Raw genomic sequence first — 26,851 nt, 5'->3', positions numbered from 1 at the left:
GAGCGTGCTGGAAGAGCTGGGCCGGGTGGGGCAGGAGACGGAGGGGAAGGGGGTTCGTGCTCACCTTGTTGACCGCGTAGCAGAAGGTGTCAGCAGAAGCTTGTGAGGGAGAGAGGCGCTGGGCTGGCTTTTATGCTGGCCCCCAAGGGGCGTGAGAGCCTTTGCGCATGACAGCATTTTTCGGCGAGCAGCTCTTGCATGCCACAGCCTCGCGAGTAATGAGGTGGGGTGTGTTTTCCTTCCCGCAATTCTGCAATTTCATGTCCTCCTCGTGACGGCATGTCCGCTTGGCCCTGGCGGCAGCTTTTAAGTGCGAGTATTAGAGGCCAAAGGCTTGGCGTCGGTGGTGTGTGTCTGGGCGGGTAGAAGAGACAAGCAGAGCATAGGAGAGGTGGGGTGCCATCAGCGTGGTCATCGCGTGGCAGTCGTGTGGTGTGGTTTGCAGTTGCGGTTGCGTTGTGAAGCGGGGGCTCCATTTGCTTGGAGCCCTGGGTGGCCGGTGTGTGCTTTGGAGGTGTGCCAGCGTGAGGTGCTGCCCCTTCCATTGCTTTTGGGCCTTGCCCGCCTTGCAGCCACGTGGCTAAGCCTGTGTTTAGGCCTGACCTTTCCCGCTGGTTGTGCTGCCTGCGTGTCTTGGTGCCCGTCTTTCTCGTAAGGTTGTGGCTGAGAGAAAGGGGGCCGCCTGTTTGTTTTTGTGCCCCTTGGTGCCGTCCCCGTGGGTCTGAGCGCAAGCAGGCAGAGGAGGCCTGCTTGCGAGAGCAGGACATTTTGCCGGCAGCCCTGGTTCCGAGCTCGGGAGCCCTGTGTTGTTGGGAGGCCTGCCATGCTGGCCATAGGCTTGTGTTTGCCCGGCTGCACAGCTCCCCTTTTCTCGGGCCGGCACGTTTGCATCCTGGGCTGTAGCGTGCCGCAGTGCTTGGTGTGGCTCCCCTCGCAAGGGCAGGCGAGGTTCTGGCGAGCCCGTGACTATGGCGAGAGGCAGAGGGGCAGTGTTAGTGGTGGTGGACCTGGCAGTGCTAGTTGAACGGTTGGACCTGATGGGTCTTTTCCAACCTTTATGATTGTATGCTTCTGTGAAACGGTGTCAGGCGACTCCGAGATGGACCTGCTTGTAGGTAAACGAGAGCTAATGAGCAATGTTGGTATCACCTCTTTGGTAAGCTCTTTAAGAAGGGGAAGGAAGGACGTGCACAACTGGAAGTGGAAGAGAGGCGTGATAATATCTGGGAGAAAAAACTCTACGGCCATCAAGGTCAGCGAAGAAGGAGGGGGAGGAGTTGCTCCAGGTGCCGGAGCAGAGATTCCCCTGCAGCCCATAGGGTAGACCTTGGTGAAGCCGGTTGTCCCCTGGCTTCCCATTGAGGTCCACGTTGGAGCAGATGTCCACCTGCAGCCCGTGGAGGCCTCCGTGCTGGAGCAGGTGGATGGTCCTGAAAGAGCCTGCGCCCCTGTGGGAAGGCTGCGCTGGCGTGGGCTTCTGGCAGGACGTGGGACCCCGTGGGCGCCTTAGACTGGAGCAGTCGGTTCCTGAAGGAGTGCACGTCGTGGAATGGACCCTAGCAGGAGCGGTTTGTGAAGAACTGCAGCCTGTGGGAGGGAGCCACGATGGAGAATTTTGTGCAGGAGTGTCTCCCGTGTGTGGGATTCCACGCTGGAGCAGGGGAAGAGCGTGAGAAGGCAGGAGCGTCGGAGACAACGTGTGATGAGCTGGCCGCAACCCTGTTCCTGGTCCCTGTGCGTGGCTTGCGGGGGAGGAGGTGGAGAATTTGTGAGTGGAGTTGAGCGTGGGAGAAGGGAGGGCTTGGGGGAAGGTGTGTTAAGATTTGGGTTTATTTCTCATTATGCTACTCTGACATCAATTTTTCAATACATTCATTGAATTTCCCTGAGTCGAGTCACCTGATGGTAGGTGAGTGATCTCCCTGTTCTTCTGTTGAGTCGGGAGCCTTTTGTCCTATTTTCCGCCCGCTCGGCGGTTGAGGAGGGGGAGCGATAGAGTGATAGAGCGGCTTGGTGGGCAGCTGGTTTCCTGCCAAGGTCAGCGCCAAAGAGAGGCCTGCTTGCGGAGGTTGGTTTGAACGAGATGACCCGCAGCGGTTCCTTGCGCACTCAGGAATTTGATTTCTGTGTTTCCGCTTGCTGTGATGGCCGGAGAGTCTTGCTGGGGAAGAGAGATGGCCAAGTGCCTGGTGCTATGGGGAGCGTGCGTGAGAGGCACGGGTAGAAGTGCCTGAGCGTGTTCAAGCCTTAGTCTGGGTAAGTGAAGGGCTTGTGTCACGGGCTGGGAGCCCCGGCATTCTGTTCTGTGTTTTGCTTTTGCCGGAGACCTAATTCCCGAGAGCAGTATTGTGGCCCTTTTCCAGCCTCCCCGATGGTATCGTGAGCCCGTGTTTTTTGTGCTGGGTGAGACTGGAAGAGCCTTGGGAGAAGAAAAGAAGCGTAGGCGCCTCGGGCTGTGATGCAGGAGTTGTTTATTGAGGCAAAACAACGAGTGAAAAGGGCAAAGAGGCAAATGGAAGGGAGGGGGTCTGAGATGGAGGTAGGGCGACCGTCAGCTGAGGTCCCTTGCGTGCAGTAGGTTTAGCGGGAGCACGGAGGTCTTCCTGCCCCGGGGTGGGAGTTGCACCCCGGAGGTCCCTGGTGGTCTTTGGCTTGTGAGAAGTTGGTTGCAGTGGAGAACAGTGGACAGAGCAGAAGGGGCGATGCAAAGAAGGAAGCTGGAGAAGAGGAGGAGGCAGACGGGCCACGTTTGCAGCCGCCCGGGGTTGGCCCCTTTGCCTGCTTGCCTGCTTGGTGCCTTGAGAGGAGGAGCTGTGGATGGCAGGTCGATGTGCCAGGGAGGGCCTGGGGGCGCGTCCTCAGTGCATGGCTTGGCTTCCAGGCTTTGGGTGGTTGGTGTTAGGGAGGGTGGCGAGGGCCCTTAGCAGGGGGAGCAGCCTCTTCTGCCGCCGAAGCAGCCCAGGCCTCCGAAGCCGTAGCCGTAGCCGAAGGCACCAGAGGAGACGGGCACTCCCTGGGAGCTGAGGACGCTGCCCACGGCAGCCGATGAGGAGGATCCGACGGCGGTGCTCTGGGGGAAGGAGCTGAGGATGGGTCCCGGCAGGGTGACCACCACGGTGGAAGGCTGGATGACGACGCGGGAGTCCTCGCACTGCCTGACACAGGGCTCGTTGCAGCTGTTAGCCAGCGGGGTGGGTCCGCAGGGGCGGCAGAGGTCGTAGCAGGCCATGCCTGTGGTGCAGAGGGGTCCTGGAAGAGAGGGTGTTGAGAGTGAGCGCGGGTGTGTGGGGAGGGCAAGGGAGCGGGGAGGCGTGGTGTGGGGCTGTGGGGAGCGTGGCGGTGGGGAGGCGTCAGGACTGGTGAGGCCGGGGGCCGAGCGTGCTGGAAGAGCTGGGCCGGCTGGGGCAGGAGACGGAGGGGAAGGGGGTTCGTGCTCACCTTGTTGACCGCGTAGCAGAAGGTGTCAGCAGAAGCTTGTGAGGGAGAGAGGCGCTGGGCTGGCTTTTATGCTGGCCCCCAAGGGGCGTGAGAGCCTTTGCGCATGACAGCATTTTTCGGCGAGCAGCTCTTGCATGCCACAGCCTCGCGAGTAATGAGGTGGGGTGTGTTTTCCTTCCCGCAATTCTGCAATTTCATGTCCTCCTCGTGACGGCATGTCCGCTTGGCCCTGGCGGCAGCTTTTAAGTGCGAGTATTAGAGGCCAAAGGCTTGGCGTCGGTGGTGTGTGTCTGGGCGGGTAGAAGAGACAAGCAGAGCATAGGAGAGGTGGGGTGCCATCAGCGTGGTCATCGCGTGGCAGTCGTGTGGTGTGGTTTGCAGTTGCGGTTGCGTTGTGAAGCGGGGGCTCCATTTGCTTGGAGCCCTGGGTGGCCGGTGTGTGCTTTGGAGGTGTGCCAGCGTGAGGTGCTGCCCCTTCCATTGCTTTTGGGCCTTGCCCGCCTTGCAGCCACGTGGCTAAGCCTGTGTTTAGGCCTGACCTTTCCCGCTGGTTGTGCTGCCTGCGTGTCTTGGTGCCCGTCTTTCTCGTAAGGTTGTGGCTGACAGAAAGGGGGCCGCCTGTTTGTTTTTGTGCCCCTTGGTGCCGTCCCCGTGGGTCTGAGCGCAAGCAGGCAGAGGAGGCCTGCTTGCGAGAGCAGGACATTTTGCCGGCAGCCCTGGTTCCGAGCTCGGGAGCCCTGTGTTGTTGGGAGGCCTGCCATGCTGGCCATAGGCTTGTGTTTGCCCGGCTGCAGAGCTCCCCTTTTCTCGGGCCGGCACGTTTGCATCCTGGGCTGTAGCGTGCCGCAGTGCTTGGTGTGGCTCCCCTCGCAAGGGCAGGCGAGGTTCTGGCGAGCCCGTGACTATGGCGAGAGGCAGAGGGGCAGTGTTAGTGGTGGTGGACCTGGCAGTGCTAGTTGAACGGTTGGACCTGATGGGTCTTTTCCAACCTTTATGATTGTATGCTTCTGTGAAACGGTGTCAGGCGACTCCGAGATGGACCTGCTTGTAGGTAAACGAGAGCTAATGAGCAATGTTGGTATCACCTCTTTGGTAAGCTCTTTCAGAAGGGGAAGGAAGGACGTGCACAACTGGAAGTGGAAGAGAGGCGTGATAATATCTGGGAGAAAAAACTCTACGGCCATCAAGGTCAGCGAAGAAGGAGGGGGAGGAGTTGCTCCAGATGCTGGAGCAGAGATTCCCCTGCAGCCCATAGGGTAGACCTTGGTGAAGCCGGTTTTCTCCTGGCTTCCCATTGAGGTCCACGTTGGAGCAGATGTCCACCTGCAGCCCGTGGAGGCCTCCGTGCTGGAGCAGGTGGATGGTCCTGAAAGAGCCTGCGCCCCTGTGGGAAGGCTGCGCTGGCGTGGGCTTCTGGCAGGACGTGGGACCCCGTGGGCGCCTTAGACTGGAGCAGTCGGTTCCTGAAGGAGTGCACGTCGTGGAATGGACCCTAGCAGGAGCGGTTTGCGAAGAACTGCAGCCTGTGGGAGGGAGCCACGATGGAGAATTTTGTGCAGGAGTGTCTCCCGTGTGTGGGATTCCACGCTGGAGCAGGGGAAGAGCGTGAGGAGGCAGGAGCGTCGGAGACAACGTGTGATGAGCTGGCCGCAACCCTGTTCCTGGTCCCTGTGCGTGGCTTGCGGGGGAGGAGGTGGAGAATTTGTGAGTGGAGTTGAGCGTGGGAGAAGGGAGGGCTTGGGGGAAGGTGTGTTAAGATTTGGGTTTATTTCTCATTATGCTACTCTGACATCAATTTTTCAATACATTCATTGAATTTCCCTGAGTCGAGTCACCTGATGGTAGGTGAGTGATCTCCCTGTTCTTCTGTTGAGTCGGGAGCCTTTTGTCCTATTTTCCGCCCGCTCGGCGGTTGAGGAGGGGGAGCGATAGAGTGATAGAGCGGCTTGGTGGGCAGCTGGTTTCCTGCCAAGGTCAACGCCAAAGAGAGGCCTGCTTGCGGAGGTTGGTTTGAACGAGATGACCCGCAGCGGTTCCTTGCGCACTCAGGAATTTGATTTCTGTGTTTCCGCTTGCTGTGATGGCCGGAGAGTCTTGCTGGGGAAGAGAGATGGCCAAGTGCCTGGTGCTATGGGGAGCGTGCGTGAGAGGCACGGGTAGAAGTGCCTGAGCGTGTTCAAGCCTTAGTCTGGGTAAGTGAAGGGCTTGTGTCACGGGCTGGGAGCCCCGGCATTCTGTTCTGTGTTTTGCTTTTGCCGGAGACCTAATTCCCGAGAGCAGTATTGTGGCCCTTTTCCAACCGCCCCGATGGTATCGTGAGCCCGTGTTTTTTGTGCTGGGTGAGACTGGAAGAGCCTTGGGAGAAGAAAAGAAGCGTAGGCGCCTCGGGCTGTGATGCAGGAGTTGTTTATTGAGGCAAAACAACGAGTGAAAAGGGCAAAGAGGCAAATGGAAGGGAGGGGGTCTGAGATGGAGGTAGGGCGACCGTCAGCTGAGGTCCCTTGCGTGCAGTAGGTTTAGCGGGAGTACGGAGGTATTCCTGCCCCGGGGTGGGAGTTGCACCCCGGAGGTCCCTGGTGGTCTTTGGCTTGTGAGAAGTTGGTTGCAGTGGAGAACAGTGGACAGAGCAGAAGGGGCGATGCAAAGAAGGAAGCTGGAGAAGAGGAGGAGGCAGACGGGCCACGTTTGCAGCCGCCCGGGGTTGGCCCCTTTGCCTGCTTGCCTGCTTGGTGCCTTGAGAGGAGGAGCTGTGGATGGCAGGTCGATGTGCCAGGGAGGGCCTGGGGGCGCGTCCTCAGCGCATGGCTTGGCTTCCAGGCTTTGGGTGGTTGGTGTTAGGGAGGGTGGCGAGGGCCCTTAGCAGGGGGAGCAGCCTCTTAGGCCGCCGAAGCAGCCCAGGCCTCCGAAGCCGGAGCCGAGGCCGAAGCCGAAGGCACCAGAGGAGACAGGCACTCCCTGGGAGCTGAGGACGCTGCCCACGGCAGCCGATGAGGAGGATCCGACGGCGGTGCTCTGGGGGAAGGAGCTGAGGATGGGTCCCGGCAGGGTGACCACCACGGTGGAAGGCTGGATGACGACGCGGGAGTCCTCGCACTGCCTGACACAGGGCTCGTTGCAGCTGTTAGCCAGCGGGGTGGGTCCGCAGGGGCGGCAGAGGTCGTAGCAGGCCATGTCTGTGGTGTGGAGGGGTCCTGGAAGAGAGGGTGTTGAGAGAGCGCGGGTGTGTGGGGAGGGCGAGGGAGCGGGGAGGCGTGGTGTGGGGCTGTGGGGAGCGTGGCGGTGGGGAGGCGTCAGGACTGGTGAGGCCGGGGGCCGAGCGTGCTGGAAGAGCTGGGCCGGGTGGGGCAGGAGACGGAGGGGAAGGGGGTTCGTGCTCACCTTGTTGACCGCGTAGGAGAAGGCGTCAGGAGAAGCGTGTGAGGGAGAGAGGCGCTGGGCTGGCTTTTATGCTGGCCCCCAAGGGGCGTGAGAGCCTTTGCGCATGACAGCATTTTTCGGCGAGCAGCTCTTGCATGCCACAGCCTCGCGAGTAATGAGGTGGGGTGTGTTTTCCTTCCCGCAATTCTGCAATTTCATGTCCTCCTCGTGACGGCATGTCCGCTTGGCCCTGGCGGCAGCTTTTAAGTGCGAGTATTAGAGGCCAAAGGCTTGGCGTCGGTGGTGTGTGTCTGGGCGGGTAGAAGAGACAAGCAGAGCATAGGAGAGGTGGGGTGCCATCAGCGTGGTCATCGCGTGGCAGTCGTGTGGTGTGGTTTGCAGTTGCGGTTGCGTTGTGAAGCGGGGGCTCCATTTGCTTGGAGCCCTGGGTGGCCGGTGTGTGCTTTGGAGGTGTGCCAGCGTGAGGTGCTGCCCCTTCCATTGCTTTTGGGCCTTGCCCGCCTTGCAGCCACGTGGCTAAGCCTGTGTTTAGGCCTGACCTTTCCCGCTGGTTGTGCTGCCTGCGTGTCTTGGTGGCCGTCTTTCTCGTAAGGTTGTGGCTGAGAGAAAGGGGGCCGCCTGTTTGTTTTTGTGCCCCTTGGTGCCGTCCCCGTGGGTCTGAGCGCAAGCAGGCAGAGGAGGCCTGCTTGCGAGAGCAGGACATTTTGCCGGCAGCCCTGGATCCGAGCTCGGGAGCCCTGTGTTGTTGGGAGGCCTGCCATGCTGGCCATAGGCTTGTGTTTGCCTGGCTGCAGAGCTCCCCTTTTCTCGGGCCGGCACGTTTGCATCCTGGGCTGTAGCGTGCCGCAGTGCTTGGTGTGGCTCCCCTCGCAAGGGCAGGCGAGGTTCTGGCGAGCCCGTGACTATGGCGAGAGGCAGAGGGCGAGTGGGAGCGGCAGGGAAAGGGTCTGGTGAGCCTGGCTCTTTGGGGTCTTGGGGTGAGTGCCAAGGGTTGAGTCCACTTCTCTGCATAGCGTTTGACGGGTAGAAAGAGGATTTGGAGATTGCCAGGGAGATCTGGAAGCAAGCAGACTGCACGTGGCAGCATAGCTTAGGTCTTGGTGGTGGTGGATGAATGCTGAGGGGTTGATGAATGGCAAGGCCTGCCCCAATTTAGCCAAGATGAGTGTTTTGCAAGCTGATTGTCAGGTGAGCTGTCCTTGTTGCTGAGGAAGACAAAGGGAGGTAGGAAGGAGTGCTTTGCAACTGCATGTAGGCATGTGCATGGGGCCTGACAGGTTGTAGCCAAGAATGCTGAGGGAGTTGGCTGGATTGTTTGGGAGGCCCCTCTCGATTACCTTGTAAAGGTCATGTTGCCTGTTTTTCCTGATAGTTCATAGGCCTCCTATCTGTAAGAAGTCCAGGAAGGAGTATGTGGGAAAGTAGAGGCAGGTGAGCCTGATGTTTTTCCTGTGGAAGGTGATGTAGAAAATTCTTCCGGAAATGACTGCAAATCCCAGGAATTACAAGAAGGTGATGAGGAGTTGTTAGTGTGGATTTAAAAAGGGGAAATCATGCTTGATGGATGCCCATGTCTTCTACGGTGAAGGGACTGCCTTTGTGGATGAGAGCAGTGGCTGGTGTTTACCCTGAGTTTTTAATCAAGCCTTTGGTGCTTTCTCCCATTGCATGCTCAAGACAAGCTGAGAAAGTACCTGTTGTGTAAGCCGAGAGTGAGGTGGAGTGCAAAGTGGCTGAAGGGCTGGGCCCAGAGGACTGTGGTGTGTGACACAAAGTGCAGCTGGAGGGAAGTCTCAAGTGGTGTAGCCTAGGACTCGGATGTGGGGCCAGCACTGTTCAACATTCTCATTAATGACCTCGGCAATGTGATGGAGTGCCCCCACAGCATGTTGGCAGATGATAATGCTCATTTTTCAAAAGGTAAAAAGGAAGATGCGGGTTAACTACAGGTCAGTCAGTGTCACCTCTGTGCCAGGCAAGGTCATGGAGCAATTCCTCCTGGAAAGTCTGCTGAGGCACCTGGAAGAGGGAGAGGTGATTGCTGACAGCAGATGTGGCTTCAGGAAGGGGAAATCGTGCCTAACAAATTTGATGGCCTTCTGTGATGGGCTTACAGTGTTTGTGAGTAAGGGAAGAGCAATTGTCGTCATCTACCTGGACTTGTGCAAAGCATTTGACACTGTCCTGAAGGACATCCTTGTCTCTATGATGGACAGATGTGTATTTGATAGGTGGACCACTTGGTGGATTAGGAATTGACTGTCTGGTCACACTCAAAGAGTTGCGGTCAATGGCTCAATGTCTGTGTCAAGGCCAGTGATGAGCAGTGTCTGTCAGGGTTCCTTCTTGGGACCAGTGTTATTTATCATCTTTGTCAGGGAGATGGACAGTGGGATTGAGTGCACCCGCAGCAGGTTTGTGGAGGATACCAAGCTGAGTATTGTGGTTGATACTCTAGAGGAAAGAAATGCCATCTGGCAGGGCCTTGACAGGCTAGGGAGGTGGGCCCATGCAAACCGCATGAAGTTCAACAAGGCCAAGTGCAAGGTCCTGCACCTGGATTGGGGCAATCCCAAACGTGTATACAGGCTGGGTGATTGAGAGCAGCCCTGTGGAGATGGACTTGGGGGTATCAGTGGATGAAACCTGAATATGAGCTAGCAATGTGCACTCACAGCCCAGAAAGCCAGTCATATCCTGGGCTGCATCAAAAGCAGCGTGGCGAGCAGGTCAAGGGTGGTGATTCGGCCCCTCCGCTCTTGTGAAACTGGAGTACTGTGTTTAGCTTTGTGGCCCCCAGCATAAGAAGGACATGGACCTGCTGGAGTGGTTCCAGAGGAGGCCATGAAGATGATGGGGCTGGAGCATCTCCCCTTTGAGGACAGGGTGAGGAAATTGGGGTTGTTTAGTGTGAAGAAGAGAAGTTTCCAGGGAGACATTAGAGCAGCCTTCCAGTACTTAAAGGGGGCCTAGAGGAAAGATGGGGAGGGACTCCTTATCAGATAGGATGAGGTTAATTAACTGATGAAACTGAAAGAGAGTAGATTTACGTTCACTAATAGGACGAATTTCTTTACTGTGGGTGGTGAGACACTGGAAGAGGATGCCAGGAGAAGTTGTGGATGCCTCATCCCTGGCAGTGTTTAAGGCCAGGTTGGATGAGACTTTGAGCAAGCTGGTCTAGTAGAGGGTGTCTCTGCCCATGGCAAGGGGGTTGGAACTATATGATCTTCAAGGTCTCTTCCAACCAAAACCATTCTATGATTCTATGCTCTCCCTGTCCTTATCTGGACCCATGAACCTTTTGTCATATTTCCTCCACGCTTTTGACTTGAGGAGCGGGAGTGGTAGAGAAGCTTGGCAGGCACCTGGTAATGAGACAACGTTAACCCACCAGACATGAGTATCTTGCTTCAGCAACATGGGTAGAAGTGTATTAGCATGTCCAAGCTTTTGTTTTAGCAAGTGAAGGGCTTGCATGATAGGCTGGAAGCCACCAGGTGCCAGTGGGTGGTGTTGCTGTGGATACATTTGCTAAGAGAGGAGTGGTGGCGCTTTTTCAACACACTCCGATAGCCTCGAGCCCTGGTTTTGTGCTGGGTGAGACTGGAAGAGCCTTGGGAGAAGAAAAGAAGTGGAGGCGTCTCGAACTGTGATGCAGGAGTTGTTTATTGAGGCAAAACAATGAGTGAAAAGGGCAAAGAGGCAAATGGAAGGGAGGGGGTCTGAGATGGAGGTAGGGTGACCGTCAGCTGAGGTCCCTTGCGTGCAGTGGGTTTAGCGGGAGCACGGAGCTCTTCCTGCCCCGGGGTGGGAGTTGCATACTGGAGGCCCCTGGTGGGCTTTCGCTTGTGGGAAGTTTGTTGCCACGGAGCGTAGTGGACACAAGAGAAGAGGCTATGCAGAGAAGGAAGCTGGTGAAGAGAAGGAGGTATGTGGGCCCTGTTTCCAGCAGCCTGGGCTGAGCCCTTCCCTGCTTCCTTGCTTGGTGCCTTGAGCAAGGCAGAGCTGTGGATGGCAGGTCCATGTGCCAGGGAAGGCGCGGAGGTACGTCCTGCATGCATGCCTTGGCTTCCAGGGTCTGGGTGGCTGGTGTTAGGGGTGGTGGCGAGGGCCCTTAGCAGGGGTAGCAGCCTCTTAGGCCGCCGAAGCAGCCCAGGCCTCCAAAGCCGGAGCCGAGGCCGAAGCCGCCAGAGATGGGCACTCCCTGGGAGCTGAGGACGTTGCCCACGGCAGCCGATGAGGACGATCCGACGGCGGTGCTCTGGGGGAAGGAGCTGAGGATGGGACCCGGCAGGGTGACCACCACGGCGGGTGGCTGGATGACGACGCGGGAGTCCTCGCACTGCCTGACACAGGGCTCGTTGCAGCTGTTAGCCAGCGGGGTGGGTCCGCAGGGGCGGCAGAGGTCGTAGCAGGCCATGCCTGTGGTGTGGAGGGGTCCTGGAAGAGAGGGTGTTGAGAAGGCGTAGGGGCGTGGGGGCGCGTGGAGGGGGTGCGGGAGTAGGGCGAGGGAGTGGGGAGGCGTGGTGTGGGGCTGTGGGGAGCGTGGCGGTGGGGAGGCGTCAGGGCTGGTGAGGCCGGGGGCCGAGCGTGCTGGAAGAGCTGGGCCGGGTGAGGCAGGAGACGGAGGGGAAGGGGGTTCGTGCTCACCTTGTTGACCGCGTAGGAGAAGGCGTCGGGAGAAGTGTGTGAGGGAGAGAGGCACTGGGCCGGCTTTTATGCTGGTCCCCAAGTGCCTGAGGGGGTCGAGACAGAGCTTGCGCATGACAGCATTTTTTATGAAGCAGCTCTTGCATGCCACAGCCTCGCAAGTAATGAGGTGGGGTGTGTTTTCCTTCCTGCAACGCTCCCTTTTCATGTCCTCCCCTTGAGGACGTGTCCACTTGGCCCTGGCGGCAGCTTTTAAGTGAGAGTAGGTATTTGGGAGGATTTGCATGGAAGGTGAGTGTCAGCACATTCAGCAGACATGGCCAAAAGTTGGAGAGGTGAGGTGTCATCTGTGAGGTCATCCCATGGCACTCGTGTGGTTTACAGGTGCGTTGTGAGGGCTTCCCATGTTCTTGCAGCCCTGGAAGGCTGGTCTGGGCTTTGGAGGTGTCCAACGCCCTTTGCATGGCATTCCCTCCCTACCCACCATGTTCCCAGCTGGCTAAGCCTGTGTTTATGCTTGTCCTTTCCCTTTGGGTGTGTTCTCTGGGTGTCTTGGTGTCCGTCTGGCTTCTAAGACCGTAGCTAGGGGAAGGAGCCTGCATGTTTTAGCATGTCCCCCCTTGGGGCCATCCCGGGGGGTTCATCAGTGAGGTCATTTTGTTGCAGTTGGTTGTGTGGTTTACAGGTGCACTGTGAAGATGAGGCCCTATTTCTTCACAGCCCTGGAAGGCTGGTCTGAGGTTTGGAGTTTTGCTGGTCATGAGTCCTGCCTCTTTCATCACAGTCACTCCCTACCCAGCTTGCTCCCACCTGCCTAAGCCTGTGTTTCGTCTGACCTTTCCCGTTGGTTGTGCTGCCTGTGTGTCTTGGTGTCCCTGCAGCTTCTAAGGTTGCAGCTGGGAGAAGGGAGGTTACCTGTTTGCGCTTGGGGCCCCTTGGGGCCATGCCGAGGGGTGTGTCAGTGCAAGCATGCAGATGAGGGCTGTTTGCGAGAGCAGGACGTTTTCCTGACAGCCCTGGTTCAGAACGCACAAGGCTGGTGATGTCAGGAGGCCTGCCAGGCTCCCCAAAGGCTTGTGTTGTTCCCTCCGTAGTGCTCCCCTTTTCTCGGGCTGACACCTTTGCAGCCTGGGCTCTGGTATGACCCGTCCAAAGAAGAGCAAGGAAGCTGGTGAACGATGTAGGGAACATGTCTTAGGAGGAGTGTCTGAGTGAGTGGGGGGTGTTTAGTCTGCAGCAAAGGCGGTTGAGGGGAGACCGGATTGCCCTCTACAACTGCCTGAAAGGAGGCTGTGGCTAGGTGGGTGTTGGTCTCTTCTCCCAAGTAACAAGCGATAGGAGAAGAGGAAATGGCCTCAAGTGTCACCAGGGGAGGTTTAGATTGGGTATTCGGAAAAATTTCTTCACCGAAAGGGTTGTCAATCATTGGAACAGGCTGCCCAGGGAAGTACTTGAATCACCATCCCTGGAGGTATTTCAAAGATGTGTAGACGTGGTGCTTAGGGTCATGGCTTAGCAGTGGACTTGGTAGTGTTAGGTTAACGGTTGGACTTGATGACCTTTAGGATCTTTACCAACTGCAAAATTTGTATGATTCCAAGTGAGGGATCCCCCATGGATGAAGGAGATGGACTTAGTGGAGTGAGTCGAATGCAGGGCCAGCAAGATACTGATGGGGCGAAATCATCCTTCCTACAGCGAAAAGCTAAGAGAGCTGGGAGGTATTTCAGCTAGGAGGCAAGGCCGCGCAGGGGAGATGTCATCAATGTCTCTAAATACCTGATGGGAGGGAATGAGGACAGGGGAGCCAGACTATTCTCATTGGTGCCCACAATCAGGGTGGGGGTGAATGGAGAAAGCTGAAAAGATACACCATTTCCGTGGAAGAGAAGGCAAGCCTTTTTCAGTGTGATAGTGGTCAAACAGGGGAACCAGTTACGCAGAGATGGTTGAGTCTCCATGCTTGGATATACTCAACACAAGGACTCAAGATGGTCCTTGAGAGGCTGTGTGAGCTAGCGCTCCTTGAGCAGGCTGGATTGATGTCTTCTCCTACGCGGTAAAAAAGATAAGCACGAACCCCCTTCCCCTTCACTCCTGCCTCACCTGGCCCAGCTCTTCCAGCACGTTCGGCCCCCGGCCTCACCAGCCCTGACGCCTCCGCACCACCACGCTCCCCACAGCCCCACACCACACCTCCACACTCCCTCGCCCTACTCCCGCACCCCCTCCACGCGCCCCCACGCCCCTACGGCTTCTCAAACACCCTCTCTTCCAGGACCCCTCCACACCACAGACATGGCCTGCTACGACCTCTGCCGCCCCTGCGGACCCACCCCACTGGCTAACAGCTGCAACGAGCCCTGCGTCAGGCAGTGCGAGGACTCCCGCGTCGTCATCCAGCCACCCGCCGTGCTCGTCACCCTGCCCGGACCCATCCTCAGCTCCTTCCCCCAGAGCACCACCGTCGGATCCTCCTCATCGGCTGCCGTGGGCAACGTCCTCAGCTCCCAGGGAGTGCCCATCTCTGGCGGCTTCGGCCTCGGCTCCGGCTTCGGAGGCCTGGGCTGCTTCGGCGGCCTAAGAGGCTGCTACCCCTGCTAAGGGCCCTCGCCACCACCCCTAACACCAGCCACCCAGACCCTGGAAGCCAAGGCATGCACTGAGGACGCACCTCCGCGCCTTCCCTGGCACATGGACCTGCCATCCACGGCTCTGCCTTGCTCAAGGCACCAAGCAAGGAAGCAGGGAAGGGGCCAGCCTGGGCTGATGCGAACACGGCCCACGGACCTTCTCCTCTCCTCCCACTTCCTTCTCTGCATAGCCTCTTCTCTTGTGTCCACTACGCTCCGTGGCAACCAACTTCTCACAAGCCAAAGCCCACCACGGACCTCCGGTGTCCCACTCCCACGCTGGGACAGGAAGACCTCGGTGCTCTGGCTGGACCTACTGCACGCAAGGCACCTCGGCTGATGACCAAGGCTGACCTCCCTTCCACCTGGTGCTTCTGCTGTTTCACTATTTTTCCCCCCTCAATAAAGTTCTCCTGCATCTGTGTTGGGTTTGTGTGGCAAGGTTTTGGTAGCGGGTGGGGTCATGGGCTATAGGGGTGGCTCCTGTGAGGAGCTTCTAGAAGCATCCACAGTGTCTGACAGGACCAATGCCAGCCAACTCCAAGATGGGCCCGCCCCTGGCCAAGGCCAAGCCAATCAGCGCCTCTGTGATAACATATTTAAGAAGGGGGGAAGTGTTTTTTGGAGCTGCAGGGGGAAGTGCGAAGATTTAACACCAATGTCAGTGCCGGAGGAGGAGGAGGGGGTAGGAGGTGCTCCAGACACCGGAGCAGAGATCGCCCTGCAGCCCGTGGTGAAAACCATGGGCAAGCAGGCTGTTCCCCTGCAGCCTGTGGAGGAAGGATGAGGGGGTGTAGAGATTCCACCTGTAGCCCGTGGAGGACCCCACGCTAGAGCAGGTGGAGGCACCCGAGGGAGGCTGTGGCCCGTGGGAAGCCTGGGCTGAAGCAAGTCCCTGGCCAGACCGGTAGACCCGTGGAGAGGGGAGCCCACGCCAGGGCAGGTTTTGCTGGCAGGACTTGTGACCCCGTGGGAGACCCACGCTGGAACAGTTTTCTCCTAAAGGTCTGCACCCCATGGAAGAGACCACGCCGGAGCAGTTCGGGAAGGACTGTAGCCCGTGGGAGAGACTCCATTTTGGAGCAGGGGAGCGATGAGAGGAGTCCTCCCCCAGAGGACAAAGAAGCGGCAGAAACAACGTGCGCTGCACTGACCGCAACCCCCATTCCCCCCACCCCCTGCCCTGTGCTGCTGAGGGGGGAGGAGGTTGAAGCACAGAGTGAAGTTGAGCCCGGGAAGGTGGGAGGGGTGGGGGGAGGTGTTTTAAGACTTCATGGTTTGTTTTTTTTTTTTAATTGCTCTATTCTGTTTAGTAAATAAATCAGAAGAATCCCTTTTTCTAAGTTCAGTTTCTTTTGCTCGTGACGATAATTAGCTCTCCCTGTCCTTATCTCGACCCAAGCCTAGTGTTACACTTCTCCTCCCCATCATGCTGGGGGAGGGATGAGTGAGCGGCCGTGTGGTACCTTGCTGCCGGCTCGGCCTAAACCACGTCAGCCTCTCACGCACGCTCCCCATAGCACCAGGCACTTGGCCATCTCTCTTCCCCAGCAAGACTCTCCGGCCATCACAGCAAGCAGAAACACAGAAATCAAATTCCTGAGTGCGCAAGGAACCGCTGCGGGTCATCTCGTTCAAACCAACCTCCGCAAGCAGGCCTCTCTTTGGCGTTGACCTTGGCAGGAAACCAGCTGCCCACCAAGCCGCTCTATCACTCTATCGCTCCCCCTCCTCAACCGCCGAGCGGGCGGAAAAATAGGACAAAAGGCTCCCGACTCAACAGAAGAACAGGGAGATCACTCACCTACCATCAGGTGACTCGACTCAGGGAAATTCAATGAATGTATTGAAAAATTGATGTCAGAGTAGCATAATGAGAAATAAACCCAAATCTTAACACACCTTCCCCCCAAGCCCTCCCTTCTCCCACGCTCAACTCCACTCACAAATTCTCCACCTCCTCCCCCACAAGCCACGCACAGGGACCAGGAACAGGGTTGCGGCCAGCTCATCACACGTTGTCTCCGACGCTCCTGCCTCCTCACGCTCTTCCCCTGCTCCAGCGTGGAATCCCACACACGGGAGACGCTCCTGCACAAAATTCTCCATCGTGGCTCCCTCCCACAGGCTGCAGTTCTTCACAAACCGCTCCTGCTAGGGTCCATTCCACGACGTGCACTCCTTCAGGAACCGACTGCTCCAGTCTAAGGCGCCCATGGGGTCCCACATCCTGCCAGAAGCCCACGCCAGCGCAGCCTTCCCACAGGGGCGCAGGCTCTTTCAGGACCATCCACCTGCTCCAGCACGGAGGCCTCCACGGGCTGCAGGTGGACATCTGCTCCAACGTGGACCTCAATGGGAAGCCAGGGGACAACCGGCTTCACCAAGGTCTACCCTATGGGCTGCAGGGGAATCTCTGCTCTGGCACCTGGAGCAACTCCTCCCCCTCCTTCTTCGCTGACCTTGATGGCCGTAGAGTTTTTTCTCCCAGATATTATCACGCCTCTCTTCCACTTCCAGTTGTGCACGTCCTTCCTTCCCCTTCTTAAAGAGCTTACCAAAGAGGTGATACCAACATTGCTCATTAGCTCTCGTTTACCTACAAGCAGGTCCATCTCGGAGTCGCCTGACACCGTTTCACAGAAGCATACAATCATAAAGGTTGGAAAAGACCCATCAGGTCCAACCGTTCAACTAGCACTGCCAGGTCCACCACCACTAACACTGCCCCTCTGCCTCTCGCCATAGTCACGGGCTCGCCAGAACCTCGCCTGCCCTTGCGAGGTGAGCCACACCAAGCACTGCGGCACGCTACAGCCCAGGATGCAAACGTGCCGGCCCGAGAAAAGGGGAGCTCTGCAGCCGGGCAAACACAAGCCTATGGCCAGCATGGCAGGCCTCCCAACAACACAGGGCTCCCGAGCTCGGATCCAGGGCTGCCGGCAAAATGTCCTGCTCTCGCAAGCAGGCCTCCTCTGCCTGCTTGCACTCACACCTACGGGGACGGCACCAAGGGGCACAAAAACAAACAGGCGGCCCCCTTTCTCTCAGCCACAACCTTACGAGAAAGACGGCCACCAAGACACGCAGGCAGCACAACCAGCGGGAAAGGTCAGGCCTAAACACAGGCTTAGCCACGTGGCTGCAAGGCGGGCAAGGCCCAAAAGCAACGGAAGGGGCAGCACCTCACGCTGGCACACCTCCAAAGCACACACCGGCCACCCAGGGCTCCAAGCAAATGGAGCCCCCGCTTCACAACGCAACCGCAACTGCAAACCACACCACATGACTGCCACGCGATGACCACGCTGATGGCACCCCACCTCTCCTATGCTCTGCTTGTCTCTTCTACCCGCCCAGACACACACCACCGACGCCAAGCCTTTGGCCTCTAATACTCGCACTTAAAAGCTGCCGCCAGGGCCAAGCGGACATGCCGTCACGAGGAGGACATGAAATTGCAGAATTGCGGGAAGGAAAACACACCCCACCTCATTACTCGCGAGGCTGTGGCATGCAAGAGCTGCTCGCCGAAAAATGCTGTCATGCGCAAAGGCTCTCACGCCCCTTGGGGGCCAGCATAAAAGCCAGCCCAGCGCCTCTCTCCCTCACACGCTTCTCCTGACGCCTTCTCCTACGCGGTCAACAAGGTGAGCACGAACCCCCTTCCCCTCCGTCTCCTGCCCCACCCGGCCCAGCTCTTCCAGCACGCTCGGCCCCCGGCCTCACCAGTCCTGACGCCTCCCCACCGCCACGCTCCCCACAGCCCCACACCACGCCTCCCCGCTCCCTTGCCCTCCCCACACACCCGCGCTCTCTCAACACCCTCTCTTCCAGGACCCCTCCGCACCACAGGCATGGCCTGCTACGACCTCTGCCGCCCCTGCGGACCCACCCCGCTGGCTAACAGCTGCAACGAGCCCTGTGTCAGGCAGTGCGAGGACTCCCGCGTCGTCATCCAGCCTTCCACCGTGGTGGTCACCCTGCCGGGACCCATCCTCAGCTCCTTCCCCCAGAGCACCGCCGTCGGATCCTCCTCATCGGCTGCCGTGGGCAGCGTCCTCAGCTCCCAGGGAGTGCCCGTCTCCTCTGGTGCCTTCGGCTACGGCTACGGCTACGGCTTCGGAGGCCTGGGCTGCTTCGGCGGCAGAAGAGGCTGCTCCCCCTGCTAAGGGCCCTCGCCACCCTCCCTAACACCAACCACCCAAAGCCTGGAAGCCAAGCCATGCACTGAAGACGCGCCCCCAGGCCCTCCCTGGCACATCGACCTGCCATCCACAGCTCCTCCTCTCAAGGCACCAAGCAGGCAAGCAGGCAAAGGGGCCAACCCCGGGCGGCTGCAAACGTGGCCCGTCTGCCTCCTCCTCTTCACCAGCTTCCTTCTTTGCATCGCCCCTTCTGCTCTGTCCACTGTTCTCCACTGCAACCAACTTCTCACAAGCCAAAGACCACCAGGGACCTCCAGGGTGCAACTCCCACCCCGGGGCAGGAAGACCTCCGTGCTCCCGCTAAACCTACTGCACGCAAGGGATATTGGCAGATGGTCATCCCACCTGCACCTCTGACCGGCTGCCTTCCTGCCTTTTTACCTGTTTTTTTCTTTCAATAAATTTCTTCTGCATCCTAGCCTGAGCTGCCTCCTCCTTCTTTCTTTTCCCAAGGCCTGTCCAGCATTACCCAGCTCAAAGCCAGGGCTCAACAGGCCACAGGGGCGTGAGTGTCCAGTGGTCCAGTGCTCACGTATTTCAAGCCCGACAAAGCAATCTCATTACCATGTTGACACAGGGATTGTTGGAGACAGTGGTGCTTGACTGCCCCAAGATGCCAAGACCTCTCTTGGGAAATATGTCACCAATAACAACACAGATTGGCACACTTTTGCCTTGCAGCACATGACACAAGCACTTCACTTGCTCAAACAAATTTATGCTCATCTGGCCATGCATCTGATGCAATCTGCCCCTGTCAGCACACTCTGAACCAACTCTCTTGCCCAGCAGCACTCTCCAGCCCTAACTAGAAATAGTCTCAGTGAGGCAGAAAGGAAACCTGGAATACGCAAAACATAAAGAAAGGAAGGAGGAGGAACACTCTGTGATTTGCTAACAGGTGTTCAGCACTGGCGTCTGTCTCCCCATTCCATAACCTGAAGGGTACTAACAAATTGCTCAGCTCCTTTCCCCACAGGGACCATCACTGCCCAAGGCATCTCCCCTGTAATCTGCACAGGCAAAGGCAAAGAAAGGGCTACAGGAAGCAACACATCCCTCACTCAACCACTCTCGCACTCCACATCTATTCATCCACACCAGCCTTCAGGGCTCCCATACATTTCTCTGAAGGAGAAGAGTTTGCAACAGGCAGCAAGGGAATCCCCGAGAAAACACAACCCCCTCTTCTGCTTGCTGCCTCACACAGAAAGCTCCATAGACCCAGACTTGCAGCCCTCCAAGTGCACACCACCTTTTGCTAAGGCCTTTATCTCCTGCATGCACCAGGAACAAGGGTGTGCAGGAAACCTCACGGCCACAATAATGCTCATGTAGGAGCATAGACACAAGGGCCCTAGCACAAACAAGCACAGCTTGCCAGGGGAACAAACTGCAAAACATCCATGAGCCACCTTTAGGCAGACTACACACCAGCCATTAATTCACGTGTCCCAGTGAACATCTCCAAAGAGATGAGCTCCTCCTTCACACAACAGCCATTCCCCTTGCATGTCTGTCCTGCAAAGCCTGTATGCACCTACTGCAGCACTCCAGTCACACAAGCTGGCCCACCAGTCTCAGGTAGTCCCATGATGCCATAGTTCTGCGACCTAAGAGTAAAGAATTTCTAACATCTAATCTAAATCGACCCTCCTTCAGCTTAAACCCATTACCCCTTGTCCTGTCACTACACTCCCTGATAAACAGTCCCTCACCATCTTTCCTGCAGGCCCCCTTCAGGTACTGGTAAGCCGCAATTAGATCTCCCCGGAGACGCCTTTTCTCCAGACTGAACAATCCCAACTCTCTCAGCCTGTCCTCACAGGAGAGGTGCTCCAGCCCTCTGATCAGCTTCACGGCCTCCTCTGGACTCGCTCCAACAGCTCCATGTCTCTCCTGTACTGGGGCCCCCAGAGCTGGATGCAGTACTCCAGGTGGGGTCTCACAAGAGCGGAGTAGAGGGGCAGGATCACCTCCCTCGACCTGCTGGTCACACTTCTTTTGATGCAGCCCAGGACATGGTTGGCTTTCTGGGCTGCAAGCACACATTGACAGGTCATGTTGAGCTTATCAATACCGCCAAGTCCTTCTCCTCAAGGCTGCTTTCAATCCATTCCTCACCCAGCCTATAGTCGTGCTTGGGATTGCGCTGACCCACAGGCAGGACCTTGCACTTGGCCTTGTTGAACTTCACGCGGTTCGCATGGGCCCTCCTCTCAAGCCTGTCCAGGTCCCTCTGGACGGCATCCCTTCCCTACAGCGTGTCAACCCCACCACAGAGCTTGGTGTCATCGGCAAACTCGATCCCACTGTCCATGTCGCCGACAAAGATGTTAAACAGCCCCGGTCCCAGTACCGACCCCTGAGGAACACCACTCATCACTGTTCTCCACTTGGACAGTGAACCGTTGACCACAACTCTTTGAGTGCGACCATCCAGCCAATTCCTTATCCACCGAGTGGTCCATCCATCGAATCCATGTCTCTCCAATTTAGAGACAAGGATGTCGTGCGCGACAGCGTCAAATGCCTTGCACAAGTCCAGGTAGATGATGTCAGTTGCCCTTCCCTTACCCACCAACGCTGTAACCCCATCATAGAAGGCCATAGAAGACCTGGCACAGAGCTCTTGCTCCTCCTGCTTACTTCCCAGGCTCTGGACTTTTGCCTACAGGCGCCTCATGTTGACTCTTTCCTGACTCCGTCTCTGTCCTTTCCAAGAGCTCTCTCGCTCCCATCACCTCAGCCCGCACACTGATGACCCCAGCCTCTACATCCTCACTTACCTGCCAGCTACAGTCATCATCCCCAACAGAACCAGTTTACAGACCTCCTCACCCAGTTTCAAATTGCCACGGAATGAAGCTGGAATGGACCTCTAGAGATCATCTGGTTTGACCCTTCTGCTCAAGGAGGGCCACCTACAGCTGGTTGCCCAGGACCATGTCCAGGCAGCTTTTGAATATCTCCAAGGATGGAGACTCCACAGCCTTTCTGGGTAACCTGAAGTTGCCTTCAGTGAACTACCCTTTAGTGAAGCCACGCTGACTACTCCTGATGACTTTCTTGTCCTTCATGTGCCTGGAAATGGTTTCCAGGATTAGCTGCTTCACCGTCTTCCCAGGGATCCAGGTGAGGCTGACTGGCCTGCAGTTCCCTGGGTCCTCTTCCATACAGGAGCATGTCCTGGTTTTCAGCCAGGATAGAGTTAATTTTTACAGGAAGTTGGGATGAGACATAGCCAGGACAGGTGACCCAAATGAGCCAAAGGGGTATTCCATATCATATGACATCATGCTTAGCATAAAAGGGGGCTAGTCAGGGAGGGGGAGCGTGGCTCCTGGACAGTCTGAGTGTATAGTTGTCAGGTCAGGTCATGGGGTGAGAAAGGGCATTGTGTATCACCCACTTTGTATATGCTAAGTACTGTTGCTATTTTCTTCTTCCTTTGCTGTCCCAGTAAACTGTTCTTATCCCAACCCACTAGTTTTACCTTTTTCTTCTGATTCTCCTCCTCATCCCACCAGGGGTGGGAAGGAGTGAGCGAGCGGCTGCATGATGTTTAGCTGTCAGCTGGGGCTAAACCACAATAGTCTTTTTTGGTGCCCAACATGGGGCACAAAGGGTTGAGATAATGACAGATCTGACCAAAACACATTAAAACAAAAGTTGTTATACATATTTATTATATTAGGTAAACAGTCACTGGTCACAACTGTGTTCTGTTTGTTCACATGACTCAGTTATGTAAACTCTTACTTGCTGTATGTATTTGCTGAGGTGCTGTTTATCACCTCTGAGAGAGGGGTCAGGATTCTTATTTTGCTGTAGTGTATAATATGATACAATAACATCACTGGTCATGAGGTTAAGCTGGCATTTGTATGTGGCATTGCTGTCACATCCATACCTCAGATGACATGACTCAGAATTGATTAATAATCTCACCCAATCTATAGGAAAGACAGAGGGGGATACTTTCTCCTGCTCTTTCACCTCCCCTTTTCCCTTCAGGCTGGTTACAACAGCTTTTGACTATTTTGAATACCCTTGAGATGTTCCAGCCAGCATGCTCTCATTGCTATGTCTCCTGAATGTTTTTCAAGTCCTGTTCAGGGTTACAAAAAATGTTTTAAGAATACCACTGTCCTGGTTTTGGCAAGGAGAGAGTTAGTTTCACAAGGAGCCAGGACAGGTGACCCAAGCTGGCCGGGGGCTATTCCACACCATGTGACATCATGCTCACCATAAAAGGGGGGCTAGTCAGGCAGGGGAGGGGGCTGCACAGTTTCAGCGGGGTTCTGGGACAGGCTGAGCATCCAGTCAGCTGGTCATTGGATCAGTAAATTGTTCTCTGTTATCACCCATTGTGAATATTTGTTATCAGTACTGTTGTTGATTGTTTCCCTCTCCCTTGCTGTCCCAGTAAACTGCCCTTATCCCAACCCTCGAGGTTTTGCCATTGTTTTTTCCGTTCTCCTCCCCATCCCGCCAGGGGAGGGGTGAGCGAGTGGCATGTGGTGCTCAGCTGCTGGCTGGGCCTAAACCACATCAACCACCTAGACATCTGCCCCAAAGCTGAACAGTCAGGGGTGGCACGGCACGTGAGATAATATGGGCAGGTTATCTAGAAACTTCTCACATCCAATGGTTTGGAACTTCACTCCTGAACAACTACAGGACCCTGATAAAGTGATAAAATATTTGAAAGGAAAACGCTGTGGCTGATCCAAAGAGGCACAACTTACCACACTGTGCTGGGTCTTGGCCAGTATCTACCAAACACTGGTCAGCAGTATTATGGTCTCTGGGGCCTGGTGTGGAGGTGAAGGTGGCATTCAGTACTTCCACCTTTTCCATGTCCTGTGGCACGAGGGCCCCTGCCTCAGTCAGCATTCTCCCCAGTCCCCCTACTTGTACACTTAGAGAAGCCCTTCATGTTACCTTTGACATCCCTCAATGTTTGTAACCCTGCAGATAAATGTGCTCTTACCTCACTGTGTCACACACATCCCATCTCTCCCCAAAGTGCCCTGACAGCACCCACCATGCGGCTGAGCCTAGAAAGGCTCTCTCCAACCAGCAGGATCAGCTCCAACAGCACACCACCCGTGCCCTGCCTGCCACGTACGTCCCACCAGCAAGGCCACAGACACCCCAGCACTCAGGCTGGTGGCACAGTGTCTCCATGGCAGCCCCATATGACACAGGGACAGGCTCTGGGCCTCCAATGTCCCCACCTCAGAGTCACAGACTACCCTCACCACAGCCAGGAGCTCCCTCAGCAACCAGTCAATCAGAACACAGCTAACAACCAGCCTATCAGGACACAGCTAACAACCTGCATCTGAGGAGGTGGCTGACAGGCACCAGCTGCTGCAGAAGCCCCTGGAAGCTTCTAGAAGGCGCCTGTCAGTACCCCAAAATCAACCCCTCGGGTACAATAAATAGACAATCTTCACCAAATGGCCCCCAAAACCACTACTGGAAGGGGTGAGGGATGAAAGAGGGAATGAACTAGTAGAAATGCTGCTGAAAACCAAGCCAAACCCCTCACATGACAGTAGTTAGGGGAGTCAGGCAAGATGGAGGGAAATTGCCCGGACTAAATAACACCACCCAAAAAAAAAAAAAAAAAAAAAAAAAGCAGCTGTGACCAATAAATATGTCAACAGACCCTTCAAGCACCTGCTGGGGAAGGAAAAATAACCCACCAAAGGTACAAAACCACCACACATCTTCCTGCTTTGAGTAAATAGATAAAATCCCACCAGAATAAACACCAACGAGCAAACCACCATGCAAAGCCCTTCTGGGGGAAAAAAGGCTGCCAAAACAAGATGAAAAAACACCTGGTTAGAAAGTTGTGCTTAAACAAATTGTTAAGATCAATGAATGAGCCCACAAAAAACCTGCCAAAAATAGAGGGGAAAGAGAGAAAATAATCAATAAAAAATGAGGAAAAAATGGTAAGGAAACACCAAACGTAAACTGTGAAAAATAAAAAGCCGGGGCAGGGAACACACACAGACAAAATGCTGCTAAAAATGGTGGTACAGCAACAACAAAACCCAAAACTCTCAAAAGCAAACACCTGTCCTGCTGGGTGCCACAGACCCCTCAGCACAGATAACTGCACCCATCGCATGTCACCGTTCCTCACCCACTGAGTCCTTGGACCAACCATGCAGGGTTCTGTCATCTTCCTCCCCTTGCTGAGGCATCCCAAAGTCACTGTCCCCATCACTTTCTGTGTCCACGTCACCTTCCATCCATCCTCCAAGGTCCCTGGGACACCCATGCGGGGTCCTCTGTCGTGGTCCCCCCCTTGCTGTTGTCCCCAGCCCAACCACCTGACAGTCCCCGTGACACCATCTTCCCTAACAGCAGGGTCCCTGGGCCACCCCACAGGGTCCTGTGTCCCTGTACCCACTTTGATGTAAGGTTTCAGGGCAACCAATGCAGGGTGCCCAGGTCACTACCACCCTTGCTGTAGGATCCCCAGCTGACCCATGTGGGAGGTCCACAGGCCACTTTACCCCTATCTGTATGTTCCCCAGAGAGGAACCAAATGAAGTTCAACAAGGGCAAGTGTAGGGTCCAACACCTAGGGAGGAATAACCCCAAGCCCCAGTACAGGTTAGGGGTTGACCTGCTGGGAAGCAGCACTGCTGAGAAAGACTAGGGAGTCCCGGTGGACAACAAGCTCTCCATGAGCCAGCAGTGTGCCCTCGTGGCCAAGAAGGCCAATGGTGTCCTGGGGTGCATTAAGAAAGTGGGGCCAGCAGGTTGAGGGAGGTTATCCTCCCCCTCTGCTCTGCTCTGGTGAGGCCACACCAGGAGTTTTTCGTCCAGTTGTGGGCTCCCCAGTTCAAGACAGACCGGGAACAACTGGAGAGAGTCCAGCAGAGGGCTACAAGGATGATGAGGGGACTGGAGCATCTCTCGTATGAGAAAAGGCTGAAAGAGCTGAGGCTGTTTAGCCTGGAGAAGACTGGGAGGGGATCTGATGAATACTTACAAATATCTAAAGGGTGGATGTCTAGAGGATGGGGCCAGACTCTTCTCATTGGTGCCCAGTGACAGGACAAGGGGCAACAGACACAAACTGGAACACAGGAAGTTCCATCTCAATATGAGGAAAGACTTCTTCACTCTGAGGGTGACAGAGCACTGGAACAGGCTGCCCAGAGAGGTTGTGGAGTCTCCTCCTCTGACGATATTCAAAACCCGCCTGGACGCAAACCTGTGCAACCTGCTCTAGGTGATCCTGCTCTAGCAGAGGGGTTGGACTGAATGATTTCCAGAGGTCCCTTCCAACCCCTGCCATTCTGTCATTCTGTGATTCTGTGAAGAGCTGGGTGCAGGGACACACAGATGTGAACTGACCCCACTGGGCTGCATTCTGCACATCTACCCTCTGACAGGGTAGATCTGAGCACCACAAGGATGCTCCTGCTGAACCCTCCTGGGCAGGGAGCAGCCGTCCCATTGGCTGGCTTAGAGGTGGAGAAAGCTGTCCCTGTGTTTGCCTTCAAGGGCATGCCTACATCTTCATGTCCTGGCAGCCCTTGACTGATCCCAGAACTTCCCTCTCCCAGCGCATGCAGAATATTTCAACACTGCGTGTGACAAGGAAATGTGGATAAATGAAATTGGGGCGGAGCTGTTGGGGCGGGGGGCATTGATGGTGCTGCAGCTTTTGCAAACGTACCTTGATGGAAGAGTGCGCTTATTTTTTTCATTGCTTCTCTTGTTTAATCGTTGGGGGTTTGAGAGATATTTCAAGTCTTTATATAGCTTAAAAATATTAAAACATAATAGTCTTCTGTTTCCATGGTGACATAGACAGCGGGTATTCATGGACCTGAGATGCTGGCATCTTGCATTTCTACAAGGTTTAAAAGACACAGCAATTTGCTTCAAGGTTCCCAGAAAGCACCATGCAGAAAGAAAGGAGGCCGTGGCCTGGAAGGGATGAGCAGAGGCCAAAGCCCAGTCCCAAGGCTGGGGCTGTGAGCTTGGGGAAGCTGCATCTTGCAGGAGCTGAGTCTCTAGCACTGGTTTCCATGCCTCCTGCCCATGTAGGTGACTGTGACTGATGGCCTGGGCACCGGTGGGAGGCAAGGGAATCTCTGGGATATCATCTGGGAGCTCCCGGTGCATCCTGTGCACAGCCCCGTGCAAACCTCTGCAGAGGAAGACTGGCATCTGCGTGAACACACGGCTGTGCGGCTCTTCGCCTGTTCCTGACACCGTCATGGGCAGCTGGACACATCTGAGCTACCAGCAAGCCTTTCCATCCCTGCTTCGCATGCTCGGTGGCACCCTGAAATGATATAGGTCTGGCAGGGTGGTTCGCAGCAAGAGGGACAGGTCCTGGCAAGGGCTGAAAGATCAGCAGAGCCGGCAGCAGGACCTGCCCTGCCTGTGCATTGCAGGGCTGGAGCAGGTCCCGAGGGGCTGGTTGGTGAGGAAGGGCTGTGCACTGAGGTAAAGGTTGTGGTGTCTCCCAGTGGCAGAGGATGAAAATAGAAG

The 26,851-nt window shown here is 56.1% G+C and overlaps 5 protein-coding genes across 5 annotated transcripts; 2 read left to right on the top strand and 3 right to left on the bottom strand.

The window, feature by feature from the left end:
- Nucleotides 1-2,920: 2,920 nt before the first annotated feature.
- LOC142600686 (feather keratin 1-like) lies at nt 2,921-3,229 on the bottom strand. The gene has a single exon (XM_075747063.1). It carries the CDS (start codon nt 3,227-3,229, stop codon nt 2,921-2,923), a length of 309 nt encoding a protein of 102 aa, XP_075603178.1.
- A 3,065-nt stretch (nt 3,230-6,294) lies between these two features.
- LOC142600685 (feather keratin 1-like) lies at nt 6,295-6,609 on the bottom strand. The gene has a single exon (XM_075747062.1). It carries the CDS (start codon nt 6,607-6,609, stop codon nt 6,295-6,297), a length of 315 nt encoding a protein of 104 aa, XP_075603177.1.
- A 4,324-nt stretch (nt 6,610-10,933) lies between these two features.
- On the bottom strand, nt 10,934-11,584 carry LOC142600684 (feather keratin-like). The gene is made up of 2 exons (XM_075747061.1): nt 11,479-11,584; nt 10,934-11,259 (listed from the first exon to the last, which is right to left on the bottom strand). Exons 1-2 carry the CDS (start codon nt 11,582-11,584, stop codon nt 10,934-10,936), a joined length of 432 nt encoding a protein of 143 aa, XP_075603176.1.
- Nucleotides 11,585-13,767: 2,183 nt separating this feature from the next.
- LOC142600683 (feather keratin-like) lies at nt 13,768-14,073 on the top strand. The gene has a single exon (XM_075747060.1). It carries the CDS (start codon nt 13,768-13,770, stop codon nt 14,071-14,073), a length of 306 nt encoding a protein of 101 aa, XP_075603175.1.
- Nucleotides 14,074-17,959: 3,886 nt separating this feature from the next.
- LOC142600682 (feather keratin 1-like) lies at nt 17,960-18,274 on the top strand. Its single transcript, XM_075747059.1, has one exon. It carries the CDS (start codon nt 17,960-17,962, stop codon nt 18,272-18,274), a length of 315 nt encoding a protein of 104 aa, XP_075603174.1.
- The last annotated feature ends 8,577 nt before the right edge of the window (nt 18,275-26,851 follow it).

The sequence above is a fragment of the Balearica regulorum genome, chromosome 2, assembly GCF_011004875.1.
Source record: "Balearica regulorum gibbericeps isolate bBalReg1 chromosome 2, bBalReg1.pri, whole genome shotgun sequence".
Lineage (NCBI taxonomy): Eukaryota > Metazoa > Chordata > Aves > Gruiformes > Gruidae > Balearica > Balearica regulorum.
Note: the sequence above shows the minus strand (reverse complement) of the source record. Positions and strands in the feature narration are given on the sequence as shown.

Excerpts from the sequence above, each read along its gene's own strand:
- LOC142600686 (XM_075747063.1), bottom strand. The coding sequence starts at position 3,229 with ATGGCCTGCTACGACCTCTGCCGCCCCTGCGGACCCACCCCGCTGGCT.
- LOC142600685 (XM_075747062.1), bottom strand. The coding sequence starts at position 6,609 with ATGGCCTGCTACGACCTCTGCCGCCCCTGCGGACCCACCCCGCTGGCT.
- LOC142600684 (XM_075747061.1), bottom strand. The coding sequence starts at position 11,584 with ATGCGCAAGCTCTGTCTCGACCCCCTCAGGCACTTGGGGACCAGCATA. Across the intron at positions 11,260-11,478 it reads CCGACGCCTTCTCCTACGCG|GACCCCTCCACACCACAGGC; the intron begins GTCAACAAGGTG and ends CCTCTCTTCCAG.
- LOC142600683 (XM_075747060.1), top strand. The coding sequence starts at position 13,768 with ATGGCCTGCTACGACCTCTGCCGCCCCTGCGGACCCACCCCACTGGCT.
- LOC142600682 (XM_075747059.1), top strand. The coding sequence starts at position 17,960 with ATGGCCTGCTACGACCTCTGCCGCCCCTGCGGACCCACCCCGCTGGCT.